General features: G+C 43.7%; 1 protein-coding gene across 8 annotated transcripts in view; it reads right to left on the reverse strand.

The window, feature by feature from the left end:
- Positions 1-26,570, reverse strand: part of COL27A1 (collagen type XXVII alpha 1 chain) — a 252,548-nt gene that overhangs the window by 31,551 nt on the left and 194,427 nt on the right. For all 8 annotated transcript variants that reach the window (XR_014521564.1, XR_014521565.1, XM_083485690.1 and 5 more), the window contains 6 exons: positions 17,530-17,583; positions 16,575-16,682; positions 12,977-13,030; positions 12,247-12,300; positions 5,271-5,327; positions 1,838-1,891 (listed from right to left, as the gene is read on the reverse strand). Coding sequence is in view for 6 of the 8 variants with exons in the window: in XM_083485690.1 (XP_083341816.1) it covers positions 1,838-1,891; positions 5,271-5,327; positions 12,247-12,300; positions 12,977-13,030; positions 16,575-16,682; positions 17,530-17,583 (381 nt within the window). In the remaining 2 variants the exon portion in view is untranslated. The remainder of the gene's footprint in view (positions 1-1,837; positions 1,892-5,270; positions 5,328-12,246; positions 12,301-12,976; positions 13,031-16,574; positions 16,683-17,529; positions 17,584-26,570) is intronic.

The following is a 26,570-nucleotide window of genomic DNA, read 5'->3' on the forward strand; positions in this document are numbered from 1 at the left end:
GACTCTGTTCTTGCAGCTCACAACAATAACTACAACATTTCTCATTTATAAAGTGTCTCAGGGGCTAACCACCTTACAAGTAATTGCATTAAAAGGAACAGGTTCACAGTCTAAAAAGACGAACACGAGAACAGAGGAAAAGAGAAGAAGAAGGGTTTTAGCTCAAGGGTAGAACATCAGCTTTGCATCCATAAGGCCCAGGGTTCAGTTCTCAGCACCTCCTGGTAGGGTGGGGAGAGACCTGCTATAAGGCAGAGCTGCAAATGCCTTTATGACCAAGGGAGAAGGAGGAGGCTGGGTTTCAAAGGCATGCAGTGCGGTGAGTTCTGTAAGTTTATATGCTTGAGGAAAGTGGCAGGTTATCAAACATTGTCTGCAGCTGGTTGGAGATGCTGGGAGCTGAGTAGTCTGGCAGCATATGGAAGGCACAACATTGGCTGTCCCAGATGTAGATTCTAACCATGCAGGACATGTATGATGCTCATGACACAGAAATGAAAGAAGGAGAAGGGTCAGAAGCAATTTCCCCATCTTGGTGCCTTCCAGATGCTTTGTACTACAGCTCCCATCATCCCTGATGGGATGGCAAAGAGCTGTAAACTCAGTGCTACAGCACCTGCGCTGCATGCAAAGGTCCCAGGCTCAATTCCTGGTAACTCCAGGCAGGGCTGCAAATGTCTCCTGTCTGAAGCTCTGGAAAGCCCCTGCTAGCTGGAGCAGTTGTGGAGTAGCAACGCTGTGCTAGATGAACCAGTGGTCTGACTTGGTATAATGACGTTTCCTATGTTCCTCTGTTCCCTGGCCATGTTGGCTGTGACTGATGAGAACTTGGATTTTAAAATAACTGGGGGACGGGGGGAAGGCTGGGACAATGTCCAACTGTGGTAAAGGATACTCTGTTTCAAATCTCTGTCTCAGCCATGGAGCCTACTGAGCTGACCTTAGGCCATTCACAATTTTCTTGCAAGGATAAAAAAGCAAGGACCAGGATTTGTGTTGAAGGTTTCTTTGAGCTTTCTTCAGGGAGGTGCCTGATTTAAATGCAATAAAAATGTAATACAATGCATTTTTAAACGGTGGTTCTTGTCTTGTGAAATGCCTACAGAGGCTTGCCTAGCCTACATTGTAGTTCTGGCACCAGCTGGAGGTATTTTAGTTTCCCAACGTGTAAAATTCTTAGGACCTTTTAAATTTTATTTATGCAAAGCAGAAATGGAAGATAGCAATAAAACAAACAATAGCAGAACAATAAGCAAGCTGCAGGCAACTGAGTGATTTAAACAATTAAAAGTCAAGTATTAAAATGGTTATATAGGAGTTTTTATAAAAAAAATAAAGATATAAATCCAGTTATAACTATAGCAGGAGTGGAATGTCATCAACATGGCATCCTCCAGATGTTGCGGATTCCAGACTCCCATCAACCTTGACTGTTGGCCCCGCCGGCTGGGCTGATGAGAGTTGTAGTCCAAATCATTTGGAGGGCACTACATTGGCTCTTCCAGGTTTAAATCGACTTACAAACTTTATATATTCATTTTAAAAACTTTTTATAGTTATGAATATAAAATGTAATACCTGAGGGTGAACATTTTGTTTAGGCTACAAACAACTTTGTTGTTGCCTACAACAACTTGTGTCTACCTGGGTCCCCAAGATCAATCTAAACCTGCACATCCCTAAAGTTCTGGGGTCAAGTCTGTCAATCACATCACACACACACTGCAATATAAAAGGCAGGATATCCCCTAGCTCAGTGTCATGGAATTTTACAAAGAGGAGATAGCTTTTCCTAAGATGGTTAATTTCCTAACCAGGCATTTGGAGAAGGACTCACAGGATAACCAGGATCTCCAGGCTTCCCACGATCTCCTCTATCACCAACTGGGCCCTAGGAAATGAAATGCAAGAGAGGTGTTAAATGCAACCCCAGTCCTCCAAGTGCCTGCTTCATCTCCCACCTATGTCAGAAGACAGCTTATAGCTGTCACCAGGAAGAAGCAGGATCTTCTTGTTGATGGCCTCTGGTTATAGGAATCTGTGGTGTGGGAAGGTCCATCAGCCTAACCCAGGCATAGGCAAACTCAGCCCTCCAGATGTTTTGGGACTACAGTTCCCATCATCCCTAGCTAACAGGACCAGTGGTCAGGGATGATCGGAGTTGTAGTCCCAAAACATCTGGAGGGCCGAGTTTGCCTATGCCTGATCTAACCCTTATCTTCTTCCCAAGGCAGGTTAAAAGGCGTTTGTGCTACTGCTCTGATTTGTTTGTAGCAGGTACCCACATAGGGGCAGCAATGCAAGCTGGCAGTTTCAGCACCATGGAAAGCTCCGAGTGAGCCACTTGCTCTGACAAAGGCTGGAGGTGAATAAACCCTCATTAAGAGTCCCTCTAGTCACACTTCCTAAGCTTCATCACCCTCACCTGAAGAATGTGAATATTTAAGGTAGGGGTTGCCAATGTGGGGGTCACACCTAAAAGTCCCCCACTCACCACCTGCTTCTTCATGAGGTGGTGAGAGTAGTTACTCTTTTCTACCTTGAAAAGTATATAGAGCTGGAGAAGAAGCTGGAATAGTGACACTCCCACTTCCTCTTTCAGCATTACGTGCTTTTCAAAACTCAAATTAATTCTGCTGGATCTGACTTTAACCCAGACCCCATAAAAAGCAAAGTTTTTATGTGCATGCTTATGTGTTCTCCAATATGAGTGAAGTGGTGGTGGGGATAGAGATAATCAGAGGGGGTGGAAGCCATGGTACTTGCTTAAAAAATCTGCATGTCCCCACAGACCTAAGAAGCTTGACAACTCTTTCCTTAAGGATGAATTCAATCACTTCTCTTTCTTTCTGTGCCCTCTTGTCTGGCACATTCCTAGTGTTGTTGGATAAGGTGGGGTGGAATAGGCGGAGCCTGACAACTCAAGTAAATTGAGTCTGGGAGAAGGTTTTGCAGAGGTGCCTGATGCAGCTTCTGTGGGCTCCTGACTACTAGCCTCAGGCTCTGTATCCAGCACACGGTCCCAGTCCCCAACAGCCCTGGTCTGAACCAGCTCATCTTCCTTTGTACTTGAGGCCAGCAGCTTAGTGTGGCGTAGTTGTTGGAGTGTTGGACTAGGGCTTGGGAGACTAGGGTTCAAATTCCCATACAGCTGTGAAGGTCACTGGGTGACTTTGGGTCAGTCACTCTCTCTCAGACTAACCTACCTCACAGGGTTGTTTTTAGGATCAAATGGGGTGAGGTGGAAAGAACCATTTATTCTCCCTTTGGTTCCTTAAAGGAAAAACAGTGATATATACATGTAGGAATAAATAAACAGTACTTCTTTCCAGTGGCGTAGCGTGGGTTGTCAGCACCCGGGGCAAGGCAAGTAATTTGTGCCCCCTAACCCGTGGATTTGCGCCCCCTAACCCGTGGATTTGCGCCCCCTAACCCTAACCCCCAGATGTTGCGCCCGGTGCGGCCGGGCCCCCCTGCACCCCCCACGCTACTCCCCTGCTTCTTTCTGTCTGCTTCACTCTGTGTTTTTATATTTCATTGGTTGGAGGCTCTATATATTTTTATTGGCTTCTATCTAATATTAGTCCTACTCAGAGGAGACTCAATCTAAACTGATAGAAATGTCTGCTAATGAGCCTATTCCATGTCAAACTACCTTGGATGCAACCCATTGTTTGTTTATTGACTTATTTCATAAAATGTATACATTACTTGATTGTAAAAAAAAAACCCTCAAAGCAGTTTACAAAAAGGTAAGACAGTAAAATCAAGAAAAACAACCACACCTTAAAACATACAAAAGTTAAAATGCTAAAACAAATAAAAACTCCTACAAACTTTCTAAGCATATGGGTAGGCTTGTCTAAATGAGAATGTCTTCAGCAAATGCCGAAACGAACACAGTGAAAGGGCCTGCCCATATCCATAGGCAGGGAGTTCCAAGGTGTCAGTGAAGCCACACTAAACAATTTGAGTTCTTACGGATGTGTTGCGGGTATTATGTGGCACTTGGAAAAGTGCCAGTTCCATTGACTGAAGAGGGCATATGTGGGGTCGGGCGATCTCACAAGTAAACTGCTTAAGGGCTTTATATGCTAATAGTAGCACATTGACCTTGGCTCTGTGGAGGATTTCCAATCAGTGCAGACCTCTGAGCACAGCTGCTATATGCTGACACCTGAGAGCCAGTGTGGTGTAGTGGTTAAGAGTAGTGGACTTGTAATCTGGTGAACTGGGTTCGCGTCTCCGCTCTTCCACATGCAGCTGCTGGGTGACCTTGGGCTAGTCACATTTCTTTGAAGTCTCTCAGCCCCACTCACCTCACAGAGTGTTTGTTGTGGGGGAGGAAGGGAAAGGAGATGGTTAGCCACTTTGAGACTCCTTCGGGTAGTGATAAAGCGGGATATCAAATCCAAACTCTTCTTCTTCTGACAGGGTCTCACTCCCGTCAGCAACCGTGCTACAACATTCTGCACTAACTGCAGTTTTCGGACCAAGTGTGACGGAAGCCACACATAGAGCACAGTGCAGTAATCCAGTCTTGAAGTACTGTGTCAATGCTTTCCCAGTCCAGGAATGGCCGTAGCTATCAAACCAGCTGCAGTTGGTAAAAGGCACTACTAGCCACTGAGTTACCTGAGCCTTCAGTGACAGGGCTGGATGCAGAAGCACCCCCAAACTGCAAACCTGCTCCTTCAAGGGGGCATGCAATCCCATCCAGGCTAGGCAACTGACCAATTTCAACACAGGAACCACTAACCCACAGTGCCTCCATCTTGCCAGGATTCAAGCTCAGCTTGTTTATAACATTACAAATAAAGAAAAATTGGGTGGAAATAGTGCGGGGGGAATATCTGTATTTTAAAATAAACAACAAAAATCCAGGGAGCAACAGTCCTTGTGCCCTCCAGCTTCCATGACTATGTGGAATACTGCTGGGTTACATTGTCTGGACCTTGGATAGCTCAGTCGGTAGAGAATGAGTCTCTTAACCTCAGGGTTGTGGGTTTGAGCCCCATGTGGGGCAAAAGATTCCTGCACTGCAGGGGGCTGGACTAGATGGCCATCGTGGTCCCTTCCAACTCTAGAATTCTATGATTCTATGTGTCAAACTGAGACATGTGTGACCCCCCCCCAGTGCAGAATGTATGGCATCGCAGCACTCATTATCACCTCAGTTTGTTGGATGTGTAGACCCAGCTTAAGTCATAGGGTTTAGCTTGACTTTGAGGGGTGTCTCATATTATAGATGGGCAGTCTAGATTCCTTACCCTGTCTCCAGGTGGTCCAGGAGGCCCCTCCACCTTCCCATCATCACCTTGTTCACCCTGCAAGCAATAAGCACTAGTGTTAAAACAGACCATGGTTTACAATGCGAGTAGAAGTTGAGAGTTTGGGGACTGGAAAGGAGTCTGGAGATCATCTAGTTCAACACACTCATGTACACACACACACAAGAGAGAGAGAGGGAGTGTGTATAGGAATCTTGCAACTGCAACATCCCTGGGAGACAGTCATCCAGCCTTTGCTTAAATACACCCAGTAAGGGAGAGACTACAGCTTCTTGAGACAGGCAGTTCAACCGTTGAACAGCTTAGGAAGTTCTAATTTTGGTAAGAACAAATAGTAACCAGCTATTATTAAATATCTGTATTCCTCTCTTCTACCAACAATTACAAGCAGTGTCTTACAAAAAAAGGGAACACCCCAATAATATATTAAATATTAAAAACCACAATATTATGGCCACTAAAAGCTGAGGCTGAATTGCAAACAGCAGTGGACGGAGAATTGCAAGCTAGCAGAACAGCAAAAGTCTGTTCGAATAAAAATGTTCTGTGTGGAAGACAACAGGAGGGCGCAAGATGAATCTTTGCAGGGGCGGTGGCATTCCAAACCCTCGGCACCACTACCAAAAAGTCCCCGTCTTAAATACTTGCTCACGCCTGATGACAGCAGAGAGACTGCCTCTGACATAGTTCTAAAAGGGAGCCATCCCTCTCTAGTTTAGATACATACCAAGAGCAAACAAAAGTAGGATTTTAAAGCTGCATAGTGAGAAGAAAACAACTCCCATTATGCCTGATCACTAGCCATGCTAGCTTGGGTTAATGGAAGCTGAGAGTCCAAAAGCAAAACTAAACTACAACTCCTCCCATCCCTGGCCACTGGCAATGCTGGCTGAGACTATTGGGAATTGGAGTCGAGAGGCCCAGTGCTTCTCTGCTCTTGCGCCTGTCAATCTGAGGACCTTTGGTGTCAGGTAGGCAAGCAGGGTCTCTAAGCCCACTCTCAGCCACAAAAGCTGAATGGAATGTTTTGTGTGTATATACGGGTGGGGTTTTAAATTGCTGTTAAAAGGCGGGCAGCCCCCTTGATGTGTGGTGGGGAGGGACAAACTGAAGATTACATTGGCATTGAAATAAAAAAACATTGCAATCTTTACATGCACACATAATGGGACAAGGTGTGGGGGGGGGGAGGGGGGAGATTACCCTCCAACTTTCTCCAGTGAAAACAGGGATGTCTCATTCCATAATGATAATTTTACTATTTATACCCCGTATATTTTACTGGGTTGCCCCAGCCACTTTGGATAGCTTCCAACATATATAAAAACATAATAAAAAAGTAAACATTAAAAAAAAATCTCTATACAAGATGGCCTTAAGACAGCTTGGGGGGGTCATATAGCTCCATATTCGCCAATATTTCTCCAATGAAAACAGGGACATCCTAAGGAAAAGTGGGATATTCCAGGATCAAATCAGAAACAGGTACGGCTTCTCTAAATCAGGGATGTCCCTGGAAAATATGGACACTTGGAGGGTCTGCAGGAGGGACAGAACTGGCATCACTGCATAGAGAAACAAGAGAAACTGCATGCCCTCACCTGTTTTGAGTTACAGTGGTACCTCGGTTTAAGAACAGCCCTGTTTACGAACTATTTGGTATACGAACTCCGCAAAACTGGAAGTAGTGTTCTGGTTAGCAAACTTTACCTTGGTCTACGAATGGAAGCCAAATGGTGAAAAGGCACCAGCGGCGGGAGGCCTCATTAGGGAAAGCGCACCTCAGTTTAAGAATGGTTTTGGTTTCAGAATGGACCTCTGGAACGGATTAAGTTTGTAAACCAAGGTACCACTGTACATATGTTTGCAAACAGCGACAATAGACTCCAGTCACATAACTAAGGGAGGCAGTAGAAGTCTTTCTCTCTCTCCCTCCCCCCGTGTGTGTGTGTGTGTGTTACGGGGGAAGGGGAGGGAGAGGAGGGAGGAATCTATTTGCCTTAATTCATGGTAGGGTTTTATTTGGGTGTCTCATGGTTGAGCCTCCCAGTTCCCAACACCCTTTGTGCTAGATTCCTATTTGGCTAAAGCAAAACTTTAAAATAAAAAAGTTAAAGGAGTAAAACACAAACAAACAAACAAACAAACAAACACCCCCCCGCCCCTGAAAATAGAAGTATGGCTACAAGTGGAAAATGCAGTGCCAAGGGGAGGCCTCCCTCACTCTTGGCTGCCTTCCCAGGGTGGGAAGTATCTGTTTGTAATTTTAAAAAATCTTCCAGCTGGAAAACCCCTAGCTCTCTGAGGCCACTTTGAGAAGTTGTAAATGTACTATACTCAATGGAGAAGGATGACTATGATGCACCATGGAAGTCCATGCCAACATTGTTAAGTTCATTTGGTCAATAATTGCTTTTGGGGACACCGGTTCTGCTGCACCATTAAAGATTCTACTCCCTTGGCAATATTAACTCACTAAGTGTCCCACCCACCCCCAACAAACCCAGTTTTCCATTTGTTCTGATCAGTGTTCGAAACTCCTATTGTTCTAGGTGCATTTTGTGACAGGGGATTTCATTAGTGCAAGCAGTTTCTGAGCTCTGGCTGCAGTAGTGCGCCTAAGATTTCAGATTAAAACTGCAGAGTGGAATGAAAGGAAGACCTTTTTCTGCCTCCCCAATTCCAGCTACTCTGAAGATTGAAGAAGAGACCCTCTTAAAAATATTAGGGGGGTGGGCAGGGGGAGGACTAGACCATGTGAAAAATGAACATAACATTTTAGCTGCAGCTCATTCATTTTCAGCTTTCTTGTTATTAAAAAGCGTGCCTAGACGTTCGGTTGTTGCACCCAGAACCTTGGTTTAATGTGCCATTTAGCTCCTAACTTTAATATCTCAGTTTCTAACACTGAAGGAAATTTATGAGTTCTAAAGCAACAGAATGATTGGCATGGATCAGTCTGTATGTGAAGACTCACAGGCTCTGTTCTTGCAGCTCACAACAATAACTACAACACTTGTCATTTATAAAGTGTCTGAGCTGCTCACTGGTTTTGATGATATCCATTTAACCAAGAATGTAAGAAGAGCCCTGCTGGATGAGGCCAAAGGCCAATCAAGTTCCGCATGTTCTCACAGAGGCCAACCAAATGCCTGTTGAAAGCCCACAATGAGGACTTGAATGCATGAACGCTCTTCCCACTTGTCATTCCCAGCAACTGACATGCAGAAGCATAATCCTTTGGGCAGAGGAGGCAGGCAATAGCCCTTGAATCTAGCCATGGGTAGTTTCATACTCCATTTATTTGTCCAGTCCTCTGCTAAAGACATCCGTATGGGACATCCAGTACCTCTTGTGGGTGCATTCCTCTCTAGGAAATACGATTTTGGGGGCACCAGAGTAGAGTGCAGCTGAGAAAGCACCTGGGTTCAAAATAATCCTCCCTCACCTATGTAAATTGACTGAGTGCTCTTGAGACAATCACTCTTTCCCAGCTTAACCTACCCTGGCAGGGTTGTTGGAAAAATAATTGTGGGGGATTTGAGATGTATGTAATGAACAAAAATGAAAAATGAATAAAAAAGTTAAAAAAGAAAATAATTGTGGGGAGAACCACGACCCCCCCCCCTTATCCTGAGGATAAGATAAAAAAATAAAATGTGTAACTCGAAAAACAGGTTAGGTCAGCATGAGCGGACAAGCTGCCCACCTCAGTCCTCTGGAGATTTTCTCCATATGTGTGCTAAATGTGTTGGGAGCAGGGAACACTTGAATCCTACTGGCCCTGCTCCCTTGACATTATGCGAAGGAGTACCTGTGGGTTTACAGTCCTACAAGCACAGGTGCTCCATGCAAAAGGGACCCCTGATTGCACACAGCTTCCCTACATGCTTTATAGGAAAGGCCCCATGCAGAAGGCCCCACGTTCAGCACCCAACATCTCCAGGCAGGGCTAGCAGAGACACCCAGGTTCCAATCCTGGAGAGCCACTGCCATTTGGTGTAGAGACAATAGTGAACCAGATAGACCAATGGTGTAATTCAGTATAATGCTATTGGTGTAATTCAGTATAAGGCTATTCAGCAGATGTACACCATATATTTAGCGAATCTTGGAGGAGGTTTGAAAAAGGCCCCTCATTTACTTCTGACGAGATTCTGAAATTAAATCTATTCTCTCTCTTCCCCTTCCTGGGAAGTGTTGCAAGATATTACTATAAATGCCAACAACTCAGGTGACCAGTTCTGTCTGGAGCAAAAAGACAAACCGAAAGGCAGTTGGTATTGTCCCCTTCCTGCCCCCTGACGCCGCCCCCAGTCCTGAATGGCAAGTCATTAAAAAACCGGAGTCACTAGCTTGAACTGGTTATCAGTAAGCTGACTAAACAAAAGCCTTTGGCCTGGTTGTTGGGGAGGAGGAAAAAAAGAGGGAGCAGTGGAATAATGGCTGAGTCATGACAGCTGCAGGTGGGGGTGGTTAGTTGGCGGGGCGACATTTCTGAAGAACAGCATGTCATCCTCAGAAGAAACATGGAGCACAGGCTAGCAGAAAACAGACCCTTTGTGCAAGATTTATGCAGCACCCGAAGACAAGCACCAGACAAGGCCTTCTCCAGAACAAGCCCCCCACTCCCTTTACAACCAGTAAAGTGCAAACGTCCATACTTCAACCACAATGCTAAAATCATGAGATGTTTCCGTAAGAAAGGATGTTTCAAAGATGGCAAAAATTATAGATGGCAAATCTTAGCAGCTGCAGAACCAAGGCATCCCATTAGGCCTAGGCCTATCCATTTGGCCGGGGGGGGACGGGGGACGGGACACGTCAGCCATGTCACACCCACCTGCCTTATAGTGAGGTGCAGGTGCAGCTGAGCCAAAAGGCACCACTGGGCAGCTAATTGATGGGTGCTGCCTGTAACACCCTGTGCAGGTGATCTGTTCAGGGGGCTTTGCAAGTGCCATCGTTACTGGTAAAGAGTTGTGCTTTACAGGCCCTGTCAGTCAGCTGTTTGGCAGGGCCTGCAAACCCCCTTTCAGCCCAGCCCAATTTTTATTCTGTTAATAATAAATATTAGGAGGAAGGCAGGCAGAATATCATCTGTACATGTACTGTACACCCCCCATCCAAATTAGTACAGTGGTACCTCGGGTTAAGTACTTAATTCATTCTGGAGGTCCGTTCTTAACCTGAAACTGTTCTTAACCTGAAGCACCACTTTAGCTAATGGGGCCTCCCGCTGCCGCCGCGCCGCCAGAGCACGATTTCTATTCCCATCCTGAAGCAAAGTTCTTAACCCGAGGTACTATTTCTGTGTTAGCGGAGTCTGTAACCTGAAGCGTATATAACCTGAAGCATATGTAACCCGAGGTACCACTGTATTACAAACTCGCCCTTGGAAGATAGGTGAGCTAAGCATCACAACCACAGTCTGAACTAATAATGTATGGATTGCACACAGATGGCAGTGCCTTAAAAAAATAAAAAATAACAATTTGAGATGTTTAACAGATGGTTAAGGATTGAGCTGTATGCAGCCTTGCTGAGTAGGATAACAGCAGATTGCATTTCACATCTTGGAATGAATGTCCCGAGTGGTGAATTAGTAAATTGCAGGTCATAATCACAAACAGTGTACAGAATTTTGGACTTAATGAAAACCCAATGCAGTTCATGTCCTCATCATATAAAGACACCTTTTTGGATTTTGTGTGAAATAAAAGGTTCTGCTCCCATTTAGGAGAGCTAGTGATGTCTCTCTGGAAATTCCTTCTAGTCCTGCTAATGGGTTAATTTCTGCAAATCTCTCAGATCTTCATGATTTTGCTAATTTTATTCCTATGGAGAGCTTGTGACATCTTAAACAGGGGTGTGCCTTTCCCCCAAATGCTGCTGAACTACAACTCCCATCACCACCCCTGACCATTGGCCATGCTGAGGCAAGGAAGGAAGGTCTACCCCTATATTATCCATATAACCAGTTATCAATAATCAATATATTCAATATATATTCATATATGCTTACACAAAACAAAGGATTACAGTACTTTATAATCCACTTGAATCAAAAGGGAAGCTGTGCTGCAAACTGCTTGAAACAGCAAGTTAGGAACCGACCTTTCCCCTAGAAACATCTGTGTACCCCGGACAAAGACATGAATCAGAGATTCTGGTACAAATTCCCCATCAGAAACAGGCTAAATTAATCCACAGAACAGGAAGAGCAAAACCACAAAATGTCCAAGCTCCCTGTCCTGTCATAACTAGGGGAAAGGTTAGACTGAGCGTCACTGGGAGCATTGGAAAGCGGAACTGGAACCCAGCGCTTGATCAGTGCTATACCAGTAGCTAGGAGCGTGACAACTGCTTGCTGATTGGCTGATATTTTGCCGACCAAGTTATGAGTCCTTCATGATTGTCTTATGATCTATGATATGCTGTGATTTGCTCAGGTATAAAGACCCCTGTATTTCTGTCAATCAGGGTCCCAGTTCTTTGGAAGAGATTCCAACTGGGTCCTTATTGCCTGGCAATAAACTTCACCTTCTTATTCTCCATTGCTGCGTCTGTCTGATGCTTATCCTTGCAACAGCTAGGGCTCATGGGAATTGGAGTTTGACAACATCTGATGACACCACACTCCAAATTCCTAATAACAGCTGCAAACACCTGTACATGGATGTTAAATAGTATTGGGGACAAGATGGTGCCCTACCATCAACTGTGAGGGGGGTGGAGCACAGTCACCCAGTGTTACTTTCTGAAACTGACCCTGTTGGTAGAGGCAGAACCAAGCAGCACAGTGCCTCCAGGCCCTATCCCACAGAGGTGGTCCTGGAGAATATCATGGTCAAATAAGAGCACCAGGGTCATACTCTCTCTGTCCCTTTCCTAATAAATATATCAAGGTAACCAACGCTGATTTGGTCAAAAAACCATACCTAAAACCATTTACCTTTTCACCTTTGGGTCCAGGTGGCCCGATTGGGCCTGGTGCTCCTGTGTGCCCCTGCAAGAGAATGAAAATGCATGGCTACATCAGGCATTGACCTTCCCTCTCCTCTAGCCTCCCTGCAGATACCTGGAAGGTGGTGGTGGGGTTTGGGGGGCTCTGGTGACAGAGAAATTGGGCACCTGCTCACACCCACCAAGAAAGAGAAAGGTTGGAAGCCCAGCATTAAGAGAGGCTAATCTGGCACCACCATTGCATGGCTTTTGATGCCAGGCGAAAACTTTCCTCTTTACCCAGGCCTTTGGCCATTAATTAATCTATGGCCTGTTAAATGGGGGAGGGGGGGATGCTATTATGATTATGTTATTATTATGCTGTGTATTATTATTATTATTATTATTATTATTATTATTATTATTATGCATAAATTATCTTCCTAATGTTGTACACAGTCACGGGATCTTTGGATTAAAGGTGGTATATGAATCAAATAAATGAAAATAAATTAATACATTTTAAACTGTTTTTAATGTTGTGTTCTACATGGCTGTGACCCACCCTGAGACCTTATGGTGAAGGTGCAGGAAATAAAACAAGGCCTGATAATGACAGCAGCAATAACGATTATCTTGAAAACAACCCCTGGCTGCAGAAATAATTCACATCGTGTAATTTCACACTCTGGAGTATGGCTGGGAAAAGGACACACAGACAGTCCAGAGTAATGGCTTACCTGATAGCCCTTTAAGCCAGGATGCCCTGGAACCCCCATCCGACCTGGAGAACCCTGTGGGAAGAAGGAAAGGTAACCTCTGCTACTGCCCTGATTTTCCTGCTGGCCCAGACACTCGTCTGGTGTTTCCAATAGGCAAAGCTTTTCCTCTACACCTGGGCACCCGTCCCTGGTTTCCTCTTGTTCTCTCTTTACATTCTTTTGTTGGGCGACTTCATCAGTCTCTGTGGCTTTCAGTACTTGCTTTGTGATGAGGACTCACCCTCCCAATCTCCCGTTCTATCCATTTGCCCCAAATTTTTCCCTGTCAAATATTTCCAAGTGACTTGTCAGAGAGAAAGTATGGGCCAGCTTTGGACTTCAACTCCCATCAACCCCAGCCCCAACATGGCAAATGGTCAGGGATAATGAGATTTGTGGTCTAGAGACATCTTGAGATAGGCACCATATATAGAGAGAAAGGGAGCACTTAATCCAAAAGAAATACATTTGTAAGTCATTTATGTAAAGTGGCATTAAATATTAAATATATTTAAACAGTAAAAAAAACCACATGGAAATTAAAAATAGCAAAAAACCAGTATAAAATAGAAGACAATAAAATTACCAGAATATAGCTAAAAGCAACAGTTTTAAAATAAAATAAAATACACAAACGCAAATGCAAAATTACACACACATGCAGAAGTATATACAGTGGTACACTGGTTTTCAAACGTAATCTGTTCTGGAAGACCGTTTGAGTTCTGAAACATTCAAAAACCAAAAATTCAAAACGGAAGCCTCAGTACAGAAAACTCAATATGGAAAACTCAACACGGAAGCTGCATGCATGTTCGACTTCCAAGGCTTGTTAGAAAACCGAGGCATTTATTTCCGGGTTTACGGCGTTCGAAAACCGAGGTACCACTGTACGCAAGTGGCTCACACAGAGGCTTAAGTTAAAATAAAAAGATTTAAACACACCCATCCAATGTAGCTGCAGTAGGAAACTAAAATCTGCTAAAAGCAGCAAACAGAATCACCAGCAAACGCAGCACAAAATGCAGTATATGAAAAAAAAATACCATTAGAGACTTTATAGCATTCCTGTTTTTGAGCCTCGTCATCTTAAACACCATGGCCTGGATTCAGTGTTCTCTGACTGCCAGTGCAAGGGTTGTAGCACCCGTGTAAGAGTGAGAATAATGGTTGTGCAATACGAAATTCAGTTCTACCAGCAGGAACCACTGAGGCTACAGTGACCCGTTGTGCAACCAGCCATGAGAACCATGCTACCTTTCTGCACCTTCTCTTGCAGAAGCATAAACTAGTTACTATAATGCATTACATGTGGCGCTGCCTCTGAAGACAGTTTGGAAACTTCAGCTGGTGCAGAATTCAGCAGCCAGGCTGCTCACCGGAGGGAAACGGTTTGAGTATGTTAATGACAATCCTGATTAGACAAAGCTGGTTGACTGATCAAACCCAAAGAGTACTCATTAATGGTTCCTTGTCATCCTGGAAATAAGTGACAAGTGGGGTGCTGCAGGATTCTGCTTTGGGCCCATTGTTATTCAGCGTCTTTATAAACAACTTGGATGAAGGAATTGAGGGGACACTCATCCAATTTGCAGATGACACTAACAGATTGGGGAACCGGGCCCAAGCTAACAAAATGAATTTCAGTAGGGACAAATGTAAGGTTCTGCACTGAGGTAGGAAGAACCAGATGCACAAATATAATATGGGGGACACCTGGCTTATCAGCAGGACATGTGAAAATGATCTAGGTGTCTTGGTGGACCACAAGCTTAACATGAGTCAACAGTGTGATGCAGCAGCAAAAAAAGTTAATGCTATTCCACACTGCATCAACAGAAGTATTGTGTACAGATCAAGGGAAGTTATAGTACCAATCTATTCTGCCTTGGTCAGACCACTCCAGGAGTACTGTGTCCAATTCTGGGCACCACAATTTAAGAAGGATGTTGACAAGTTGGAACATGTGCAGAGGAGGGCAACCAAGATGATCAAAGGCCTGGAAACTAAGTCTTATGAGGAGTGCTTGAAGGAGCATGGAAGATGGAGAATGCTTGTTTTCTCCTGCTCTGCAAGGTAGGACTCAAGGCAATGGCTTCAAGTTACAAGAAAGGATATTCTAACGAAACATCAGGAAAAACTTTCTGACAGTAAGAGCTGTTCGGCAGTGGAACAGACTCCTGTTAGGTGGTGAGCTCTCCTTCCTTGGAGGTTTTTAAGCAGAGGTTGGATGGCTGTCTGTCATGGATGCTTTAGCTGAGATTCCTGCACTGCAAAGGTTGGACTAGATGACCCTTGATTCCCTTCCAGCTCTAAGATTCTATGATTCTATAACTAGGCCTTAGGCTGATTAAACAATATATGGCATTTTAGACTGTGGGGAGGGATTATTGTTTTGTTTGTTACTATGTTATGTAGATTTGTGTTTTTTATAATGTAAGCAGCCCTGTGATCCTTGGATGAATGGCAGTATAGAAATAATAATAACAATAATAAATAAAAAACTAAGCACTATGTCATATTTCTCCCATTATGTCCCAGGCTGAAGTCCTACTTCCTTTTCTTAGTAACCCTCTGCCGCCATTGACAATGACACTAGGATGAAAACATGAAGCTGCCTTATCCCATGTAGCTCAGTTTGGGATTCACTGACTGGAATTTGTCAAATTAGTCAACATGGTGCCATTTTTGGACTACAAGTCCCGTCAGCCTCAGCTAGCATGGTCAAAGGCCATGGATAATGGATGTAGTCCAGCAATATCTGGAGTCCGCCACATTGCGACCCCTGCTCTAAGATTTTAAAATGGGGTCTTCTCGGCCCCACCTAAAGGGGAAGGTTCTGAACCTGGAATCTTTCGCATACAATGCATGCGCTCTAGAAACTGATCCTAAACTTATTCCCTTACATTTAGCCTGAAAGGTCCAAGAAAAAAGAGCTCAGGAGAAGGTTCGGGGCCCTGATTCATAGGTTAAAGGCAGGAAACCAATGGGAGAGCCAAGTGGGCCAAGGGTGGAGGAAACAGCAGAAGATGTCAAGCCAAGCAGAAAAATAGCCTCTCAGCCTGGGATTTTACACCTTTCCCCACTAACCCTAAAAAGAAGGCTGAAACCCTGAAAGGGGAGCATTAACCATGAATCTCAAAGTCTGATATCGCCTCAAAACCTCACTCACTGAGCATTTTGTGCTATTTTGTGCCATTAGGGAAGCTTTTAATGTTTGATGTATCATTGTATTTTAATATTCTTTTGGAAGCCGCCCAGAGTGGCTGGGGAAACCCAGCCAGATGGGCGGGGTATAAATAATAAATTATTATTATTATTATTATTATTATTATTATTATTATTATTATTATTATTATTATTAAATCTAGAGTTTTGTGTATCATCATGGAAGCGACGCTTGCTGTACTTCCCTCTTCTGCACAGCTCTTAGAGGCCTTTGGCATCCGTCCACATGCATTCCCAACCTCCACAATGCTGCTTTCATCCTGTAAGCTTACACTCCCATTTTTGCCCCCCTGATGTGGTAGGGAAAACTGCCACAGGATTATATGTAATGAGCCAACACTGTTCTCACCATCGCTCCCAGGGTTCCTCTGGATCCTTTGGGACCTTGAGTCCCCCTCAAACCCATCTTCCCTGGTGGGCCAGTCTCTCCAAGTTGCCCCTGGTGACCTTTGCTGCCCTAAAGAAAGTGTAAGTGTCAATGACGGGAAACAAAAGACCTAATGCTCATGGTCTGGGCTGTACCACTTTGAACTACAGAGGGGGCTCAAAAATCTGAGTTCTCTGCCAGACAAACAAAACACAGAATATTTCCACAAAACAAAAACAAAGAAAAGGGAGGGGGGAGCCTAGCATGTCAAGAAGGCTGGCCAAGAATTACTACCATACTCGTTTTAGGAATATAGGAAAGTGAGTTATCCTAAATCATCTGGATTAGGAATGGTAAACCTGTGACCACCCAGATGCTGCTGGACTCCAACTCTCAGCAGCCCCAGCCAGAATGGGCAATGGTCAGTGATGATGAACAGCAGTTCAACATCATCTGGAGGGCTAGCAGTCTCCCATTCTTGATCTAGGTCAATATGGTCTACACTTACTGGCAGCAGCTGTCCAGGGTCTGAGGCAGGAGACATTCTTAGCCCTACTTGACAATGACAGTGACTGAAACTGGGACCTTTCTGCAGGAAGACCAGATGCTCTGCCACTGAGCTGCGCCTCTTTTCTATTTTGGGGGAGACGAGGTTTGCCATCTCAGCGAGAACTATGCCAAAATGTAAGCAGGAATGGGAGATCAGAAACATCACAGGAACTGTGATGTTGAGTCATGCTGAGTCAGACCATTTGTCCATCCACCTCAGTATTGTCCACACTGACTAGCAGGGGTTGTCTAGGGTTTCACGCAGGGAGATTTTCCTAGCCCTACCTGGAGATACTGGGGATTGAGCCTGGGACCTTCTGCTCTATCATTGAGCTATGGGTCTTTCATAGAGCATCAACGGGAGCAGGAAGAACAGAGGCAACCATACCTTTAGTCCGGTTTTCCCCTTCTCCCCTTGTTGGCCTGGTTTTCCTTCTGGTCCCTGAGGGGAGAAGGGAGAGAAAGAGAGACCACCCCTTCATTATTCAACACCTTCCAAAGGAGACCAGAATATTAGCAGATAGACTTTTTCACACTGGCGCCCTTTGCACACAACTCCCTTCTATTCTTTCTAAGAAGACAAAAAACACCTGCTGCCAGATTATACCAAGTGTTCCCATAGTGACCAATCAGATGGCTGTGCCATGCCCACAAACAGGACATGAGTGCAGCAGCAACTCTATCCACTTGTGATTCCCGGAATGAGCTCTTCACACTTCTTTTGCTTTACACCTTTCTTGTAGGTTCCTTTTATGAAATCGCTAATTTATCTTAGGTGTGTCCAACCACGCTGCTGCTGTTCCTTCAAATGTGATTTCCCTATTTAACAACCTCATTTGGGTGGTTATTTGCATTTTCAAATGGTTATGAAAGGGTTGGTTGGTTGCAAGATGCCTCAAAAGTCTGGAGACAGAAAAGTGAGATATTTGGGGTTGAATCCAAGTAAGTCCCACACACAGTGAACCCACTGAAATTCATGCACCTAAGTCAGTCAGGTCCAACTGATTTCAATGAGTCTACTGTTAGTAGCACTAGCCTGGTATGCAATGCTAATGTTTTCACCTACTGTATTACAGTTGTATCCAAGGCTATACCATTCCCAGCCATTAGGCTCTTAGGCTGCACAAGGAGAGGTGAAATTCCTTTTTCGACACAAGGTGCAAGAGCCTTGTCCACTTTTGCATCTGGTCACCCTGCTGTGAAACTGCATTTTTGTTCACTCATATATATTTTTTGTAGAGTCCAATGACATCACCAAATCCAGTTTTTTTATGTTGCCTTCCCATAGTTTGCAACAGTTTTTTTTAAAAAAAACATTATTGATATTGAAATTTTTACAGTAGATTAGAATAAATTATAAAGAAGAAAATACAGAAAGTGAAATGGGGGAGGAAGAGGAAGAAAAAAGCACTAATCATCACAACAGCACTAATGAAGTGTCATTAAAATGTGATTAGAATTACAAAAATATACAATGTATACATACATAGATAGACTTATTGTATGCCGTGTGTATATATCGATTCACGAGTCACTACGGTTTTGATAAACACTTTCCAAATATCATTAAATCTGTCCATAGATAATCTAAAGGTGATCTGCTCATAGGTTGCAAGAGTTGTTATGGTGTCTGTCCATTGATCAAAGGAAGCCATATTTCTTTCCAATGTATCAATATTAATCTTTTAGTAGATGTAAGGTCCTGGAGAATCCATTTATGTTGATCATTTGTTAAGTCCCATGTACCTCGGGTTAAGAACTTAATTCATTCTGGAGGTCCATTCTTAACCTGAAACAGTTCTTAACCTGAGGTACCACTTTAGCTAATGGGGCCTCCCGCTGCCGCCACTGCACAATTTCTGTTCTTATCCTGAAGCAAAGTTCTTAACCTGAGGTACTATTTCTGGGTTAGCGGAGTCTGTAACCTGAAGCGTATGTAACCCGAGGTACCACTGCATTAGGAATATTGTTTTAAGATGATGTTATCTTCTGAAATTTGTAACTCTTTTCCCACAGTTTTTATACATCATAGTATTTTTTTCAAAAAAAATTGCTAACATTGAGCACTGTGTAAGCATATGTTTCTACAATGCACTGTCCTTATTGCATCTCCAACAGCATGTTGTTCTTGATAAACCATGTTTATGCAATTGTGATGGAGTCCAATACTTTTTTGTTGTATGAGTCGTAGTTTATAATCTAGCGACACACTGGAAATAGAGGCTAGTATATTTTCTCATTAAATCTTTATTCCCTTCATTTCTCAGTGTGTGTACATCCAATTGATTAATAGACATTAAATATCTATAAAAAGTAACAGCTGGGGTTTTCTAGTCTCTAAGGATTCAATCAGATGTTCATATATCTCCAGCATCTTAGATGCTGTAAAAGCTACTGGTCCAAATAAAGATGTTAGCATACACTGTAATTGTAGACATTGCCATTGTGACATTCCCGTTAAGTGATACCTTTCTTTTAAGGTAACATAAATTATTTAATTTTTTTTAAAAGGTCATTCTCATCTATTAATTGATCTAAAGATAATATACCCACATCCATCCAATTTTTCCACAATACCGCCCGCCCCAATTTTTATAGTTGGATTTCCCCATAGGTTCAGTTTATTGTGGGAAAAATTATCAAATTTGTTTTTATTAGCCACCATATTCCATATTTTCCTGACTGATTTAATTGTTTCAGGAGGATTTTGAATTGATTTATCTTGATCTCAATGTTTTCCATTCAAGTTGTGGAGTTTTATATTCAAGGCATGCTCAAATGGGGGAAATTATTGTTGGATGCATGTAGTCTGGAAAAATTGAGATTTTATTTTTCTCCCAGATTAATGATGTGGTCACTGACTATTCATGTGCTGTTTTTAAAATAATATCTCTTAACTCAATGTGAATAAATTTAATTATAACCAAATCTGAAGAATCTATAGTTTTTCCTTGGGCAATTTGGAATTCTGGGGGCATGATTTATTTCCAATGGAATATTTGCTCTCAGCTGCAGCAATTTTCTGAGGAAATTCTCCATGACCTCTACCAGATTGTCTTGGGTTGGAATATTGCCAATGCCATCTATATGCGGTTTGCATCTAAGAGATTAATTTTTTAGAAATGTTACTCTGTTGCCCAGAATTTTGTAATTGGCTTCTGCCCAGGCTTCTTGTAAAGTTAAGTACTTTTCACAGGACTCCACTCAACTGCATGTTGCTGTTAAATCTGAGATTTCGGTTTTGAAAGTGGCTATCTCACACTTAATATCATTTTTTTAAAAATCTAAGGCTGTAATTTTAAGACCCACCTCAGTTTGTTTATCTTGCATTGGTTTGAGACACTTGGGCTGTGCCACAATTTCCTTAAGTGTATCATCAATAAAACTATTTGCTGCCATCTCTCTCTCTCTCTCTTGCTGCTAATTTAATGTGTGTCAAAGGATGGGATGATGCAGGTATGAAATAAGGAGATTCTTAATTGATTGCAAATCGTCTTTGAAGTCCAGACAAGTCAATGGTTAAACCAGTTATGAGCAAATAAGAGAGTGTATTACAGCGCCATATTGCTAGCTAGTTCTGTAACCTTTTTTTTCTTTTACAGCAGAAGGCAATTGCAGCACCAGTCTGTCCAGCATGAACAGACAAACCACTGCTGTAGCTTTTAAGGGCTACTGTGCATTTAGTTAAAAATTTCCTCCTTGCAGCTTCTGCTCCTTTTTATTACTTCCTATTCAGAGCTAATCAGTGATGATTTTCTTCGTAATAGTCATCTTCTGTTCCACTGAGAAGTGGGGACTTCAATAAGTGGCATCCTTGCTTTACTTATTTTTCTTATTTTCCTGGAAGACCTACTCCCTGCCTTGCTGGCCTTTCCACCTGGCCTGGGGAGGGGGGCAGGGCCTGACTGACTCCAGCTACAAAAGCAGAGGCTGCTAAAGGGGCCAGAGACCATTCTGGATGTCCCTTAGTGCAAAACCAGGTCTTTGAGCCTGAGCTTCCATAGCCACCACCTACTATGAACCACCACTGACAGGATTGGCAACAACAGCAGCAGACATATTCTGTGCTTATGAAAATATTTTATTCTCTTGTTAATTATGCTGTTTTAAATATGCATTTTATATTTGGTTTCCTTTAGTCATTTTTTCTTTTGAAACATTTAAGATCTTTTTTGTTAACTTTGCTGTGTTAAATGTGCATTCTGTAGTTGACCTTCTTTGTAGTGTTTTATTTTGAAATCTTTAAGATAAAATTTTAGTTCCCTACTAATTATGTTGCTTTGAATGTATGCTTTATATTAGACTTTCTTCAGTAATGTTTTATTCCATATTTTTTTATTTGATATTTTAATGCATTGTAAACCACTTAAAAATATAAAACAGTACAGAAATGCCAGAGTGAGCAGAGGAGGAATGACCACTGGGAGGAGCACAGAGAGAAGAAGCCCCTGCACCTGCAGCAGCACAACCTGACACCTTCATCTGCCCCAGTTGCAATAAAACATGTCTCTCCTGTATCAGTCTCTACAGCCACAGCAGGCATTGTAACCGTCCAACAGTTTGACTTTACCCCCAAAGGCACACTCCTCCATTGTCCCCCGAGATAGACAAATGCCAACCAGCCAATGGTAATCCATGCCCCAAAAGCACCCAGGCTGGATTACTGCAGTGCTGAAGTCCTCAATGTGGTGCCTACAGGTACCGAAGGACCCACAGAGATCTACTAGGGTGCCCATGAGGTTCTCTAATCCCCTTTGCACCAGATTATAATTTATAATGGCTCTGTGAGTTTTTCTTCACTACTTCAAGCAGTGCTCACACTATCAATGGCTACTAACTACAATGGCTATGTATCGGAGTATACATAGCCATACATAGCTCAAGTATCGGAGGAAATATGCCTCTAAATACCAGGTGTTCGGAATCACAAGAGGAGACTGCCCTCTTGCACTCAGGTTCTGCTTGTGGGCCTCTCAGAGACACCTGGTTGGCCACTGTGAGGACAGGATGTTGGACTACAGTGGTACCTCGGGTTACAGATGCTTCAAGGTTACAGACACTTCAGGTTACAGACTCCACTAACTCAGAAATAGTACCTCGGGTTAAGAACTTTCCTTCAGGATGAGAACAGAAATCGCACGGCAGCAGCGGGAGGCCCCATTAGCTAAAGTGCTATCTCAGGTTAAGAAAAGTTTCCGGTTAAGAACGGACCTCCAGAACGAATTAAGTTCTTAACCTGAGGTACCACTGTTGATGGGCCTTCAGGCAGACCCTGTAGGGCTCTAATTTTAATACTCTATATTAAGAAAAAAAGATGGTGATTGCAAACATATATTTATTGGCTTGCTGATCTTGCACAATTAATTGCATATTACAGAATCCAGCTTTTACAATACTTTGGAATATGCTGGGATACAAAAATTCAGGATACAAATCCCCAGCTAGGAAAAACCCCCAGACGGGAGCTGTCCTTGTAACCTTGTCTATATGACTTTGTGTTGCAGCTGGTTCACATAAACAAATATGACATAGGAGAGAGAGAGACTCCAGCACTCTGCCATTTCCTACTGTTCTGCAGGTTTTTATACGAGATCTTCCCATTAATAAACATTCACACAGAGAAACAGACTGAAAGGATTCAGGAAATTAGTGGGATTATTAGAGGCAGCCACTTCAAGACATCAATGTTTCAGACTTATCAGAACCACATTTCATAGGCACTCTTCCTCCATCCTGACTAAGCAGTAGGATTTTTATGCAGGGGCTGGGGGAGAGAAGAGACTGTAGCTGAAGGCACGGAAGGGCCATTTGTGTCTGATGGTGAGGGATAAGGCAGAAAATTTATTCTGTTTGCGTTTAAAAGCAAACTGACCTAATTCGCACTTCCTGAAACAATATGGGAACCAAAATAGTGAACATCGTTCAAAATTTGCCCTAATGATTGTGCAGCCCTCCAGCTTGCTGGAGAATCAGTCAATGTGGTGTAAGACTTTGTGTTTCAGTGAAGGGCCAGCTGAGCCTCTTTCTCTCTCTGCCCCCATTGCCTTATTTTCTGATGCCACATCCATTATAAAAATGTGCCTCCATTATCAGAAGCTGGTGGCAGCTGTGTGAGGCTGCCCAGTGAAGTGAACGAACCACTGGAATGCCCTTGCCAGCCCTCTTCATGAAGAACCTTCCATACAGACAGTTACTGACTGACCTTTGGGTTTTCAGAGCAGGAAGGAGTACACTGAATCTGAAAAGGGATATTGTAAAGCTGGGGAAGGCACATGGGCAAACAAAACAAGAAGACTTGGAGCATATCCCCTGTGTCAGAAAGCTTGCGCTTTTATAGCTTAGGAGGAAAGTGGTTAATTATGCATGGTTCAGGAAAAATGGGTAGTCCTCCTCCCTCTTGGGACCGGGCCCTGAGTGCTGTATTTGCAGGGACCGGGCCCCGAGTGCTGTGAGTATTTGCAGGGACCGGGCCCTGAGTGCTGTGAGTATTTGCAGGGACCGGGCCCTGAGTGCTGTGAGTATTTACAGGGACCGGGCCCTGCGTGCTGTGAGTATTTGCAGGGACCGGGCCCCGCGTGCTGTGAGTATTTGCAGGGACTGGGCCCTGCGTGCTGTGAGTATTTGCAGGGCCCGGGCCCGCGTGCTGTGAGTATTTGCAGGGACCGGGCCCCGCGTGCTGTGAGTATTTGCAGGGACCGGGCCCCGAGTGCTGTGAGTATTTACAGGGACCGGGCCTCGCTTGCTGTGAGTATTTGCAGGGACCGGGCCCTGCGTGCTGTGAGTATTTGCAGGGACCGGGCCCTACGTGCTGTGAGTATTTGCGGGGACCGGGCCCTGCGTGCTGTGAGTATTTGCAGGGACCAGGCCCCATGTGCTGTGATTATTTGCGGGGACCGGGCCCTGCGTGCTGTGAGTATTTGCAGGGACTGGGCCCCGCGTGCTGTGAGTATTTGCAGGGAATGGGCCCCGCGTGCTGTGAGTATTTGCAGGGACCGGGCCCCGCGTGCTGTGAGTATTTGCAGGGACTCTCTCCACACAGCCCTCCCTGATGTACAGAAAGTCCAACACCATCTCCTTTGTCTTCCTGATATTAAGGTGCAAGTTGTTCCCTAGGCACCATGTAGATATTTTTTGGGCCTCCCCTCTATATGCTGATTCGTCTCCACCTGTTATTAAACCCATTATGGTGGTGTCATCTGCAAACTTAATAATTGCAGTAGACGGGTATGTATGCAGTATGTATACAATGAATACAGGTAGGGACTTAGCACACATCCCTGTGGTGTGCCAGTGCTGATTTTTAAGGAATTAGGTATATATGATGGTGACAATGATAGTATGGTACAATATGTCAGATGAGATCATGGCTGCTAACAGAAGAACTAGCACAAGTGGTGGAATGCCTGTCATTTAAAGCTGCTGTTTTTGAAACACACAGAAGTAATCTGAAGAGGAAGAGCTGAGCTCCCTGCTCAGTAAAAACAAAACAGGAGCTTTTTTGTTTTTACTAAGAACACTGTTTCACTACCGAGGAGCTTTGCGATTTCTTTCCTGGAACTGCAAGACGTCTGTTCTTTCAACATTCAGACCCTGCAGAAAGGGCAGCCTATTATGAAAAGCCACAGTGCTCGGCAACAGACAGCAATTGAAAATCCATCAGCCGGGCTTCTGCCAGTTGGCCCAGCTCCTTCTGTGGCTTCTGGCTCATCGGTTGTACGATGAAGGAGGAAAGCGAAATGCTTGGTCCCTCGCAGAAGAGGCAGAGGATGTTTCACAGAGCAACAGCTACTGGATGGCATGGGTTGCAATTAGCTCCTGGCTCACCTGCCAACTGCTGGAAAGGTGCATATAATGGAACCTTTGGTTCCTGTTAACCGCAGGGGGATGACTGAATGGGCAGCAACATTTTTGACGGTGTGCTATATGCTTGCAGTTAGGATGCAGAAGGAAGTACTTTTGAACAGGAGTGTGTGTGGAATGGACTCGGTCCCCACATTTCTGCCTGGTGAGCACTAAAGAAGGGCAAATCTGATGACTTTGGTTTTTGTCACATTTTGCTGGTTTCCAGTCTTAAAAGTTCAGCTCACATATCCACACCAGTTTGTGATTTTTTTTAAAAAAAGAAATCATGAAAATTCACCAGCCTTTTACTGCAAATTTCTGCCAATGTACACTAATTTTTGTATGCAATTTTCCAAATGCATTTATTTGTGTTATTTGCACTAATACGTATATGCATTTTATGTACACTTTACTTTAGTATATGAATTTGTGTGCACTTTGCGTGGCTGGAGCATTGCCTTGCAAAATTCAGAGGGCAAATTTAAAAGGATAGCTGTGCTTTGATTCACGTTTTGTTTTGTTTTGGAAAGTGCAAATTAGGTCAGTTTGAATCAAATCCCCCCCCCCCCCAGCCAAGCACAGATGTAAAGCCTGTGAGTTGCAGCCAACTACATTCTACTCAGAGGATACCCATTGTATTTAATATACCTATGTTTGTCATGTCCCTCAATTCCAATGGTTCCACTCTGAGTGGGACTAATGATCAGCACATGTGTCAAATCCCAATTGCCTCTTCCTTTGTACTTTTCTCTCTCCTGTGCTTCAGCTGGGCTCACTCCTGCAATCTCTTCTCTGCCATCTCCTTGGATTGACCAAATGTTTTGTTTGGCACTTTTGGTCAAAGAGAACTTCAGGGGCCACAAAGCGAGCTCAGGACAAGAGAGGGAGTTGTAGTTGTGCCACATGGTAACACAAGAAGGTGCCTTATACTGAGTCAGACGTGACCACATGCCTTCCCTTTGGGGTATCTGGTTGGACACTGTGCGAAAGGGATGCTGGACTAGATGAGGCCTATCTCACACTCCTAACATAAAAAAGCAACCTTCAGATGTCTTCAGAGGAAGCAAACAAATAGGATTCTGCTACATGATAGTTGCCCTGACCCCAAACAGTACTTCATTAAAAGTGCAGAACTTGACAAAGATTGAAACGGAGGAGCAGATAAAGGTTATGGGATGGATCAAGAAAAGGGGAGGCAGGCCTGCAGGTGGCATGAAACAGTTGAGCTAGCAAACATTTGTAAGACTGAAAATGTAGTTATTTCACAACTTGTCTGAGCTAGTGTTTAGCCTGTGTGTGTGTGTGTGTGTGTGTGTTTTAAAATCAGACTATATAAAAATATGTACTAAAATCTGAGATGGCACCATAACACTGCAATAAAGAATAATAGAGGGAAGTGATTACAAGCTGGCAAAAACATATTGGTTCCATCATGCACTTTGGTGTACTTTGACAGAGGGCAGACACAGAAACTGGTCTAGTCTATTTACTGGTGTTGCATAGCTCAATACTGCTTGTATGAGTGTAGTTGTTTTTAAAACTCATGGGTTATATTGGTTCTTGTAAAATGGGTGAGAAGTTTGGGTT

Source organism: Podarcis liolepis (genome assembly GCF_965112155.1).
Source record: "Podarcis liolepis genome assembly, chromosome: Z".
In the NCBI taxonomy this organism is placed as follows: Eukaryota; Metazoa; Chordata; class Lepidosauria; order Squamata; family Lacertidae; genus Podarcis; species Podarcis liolepis.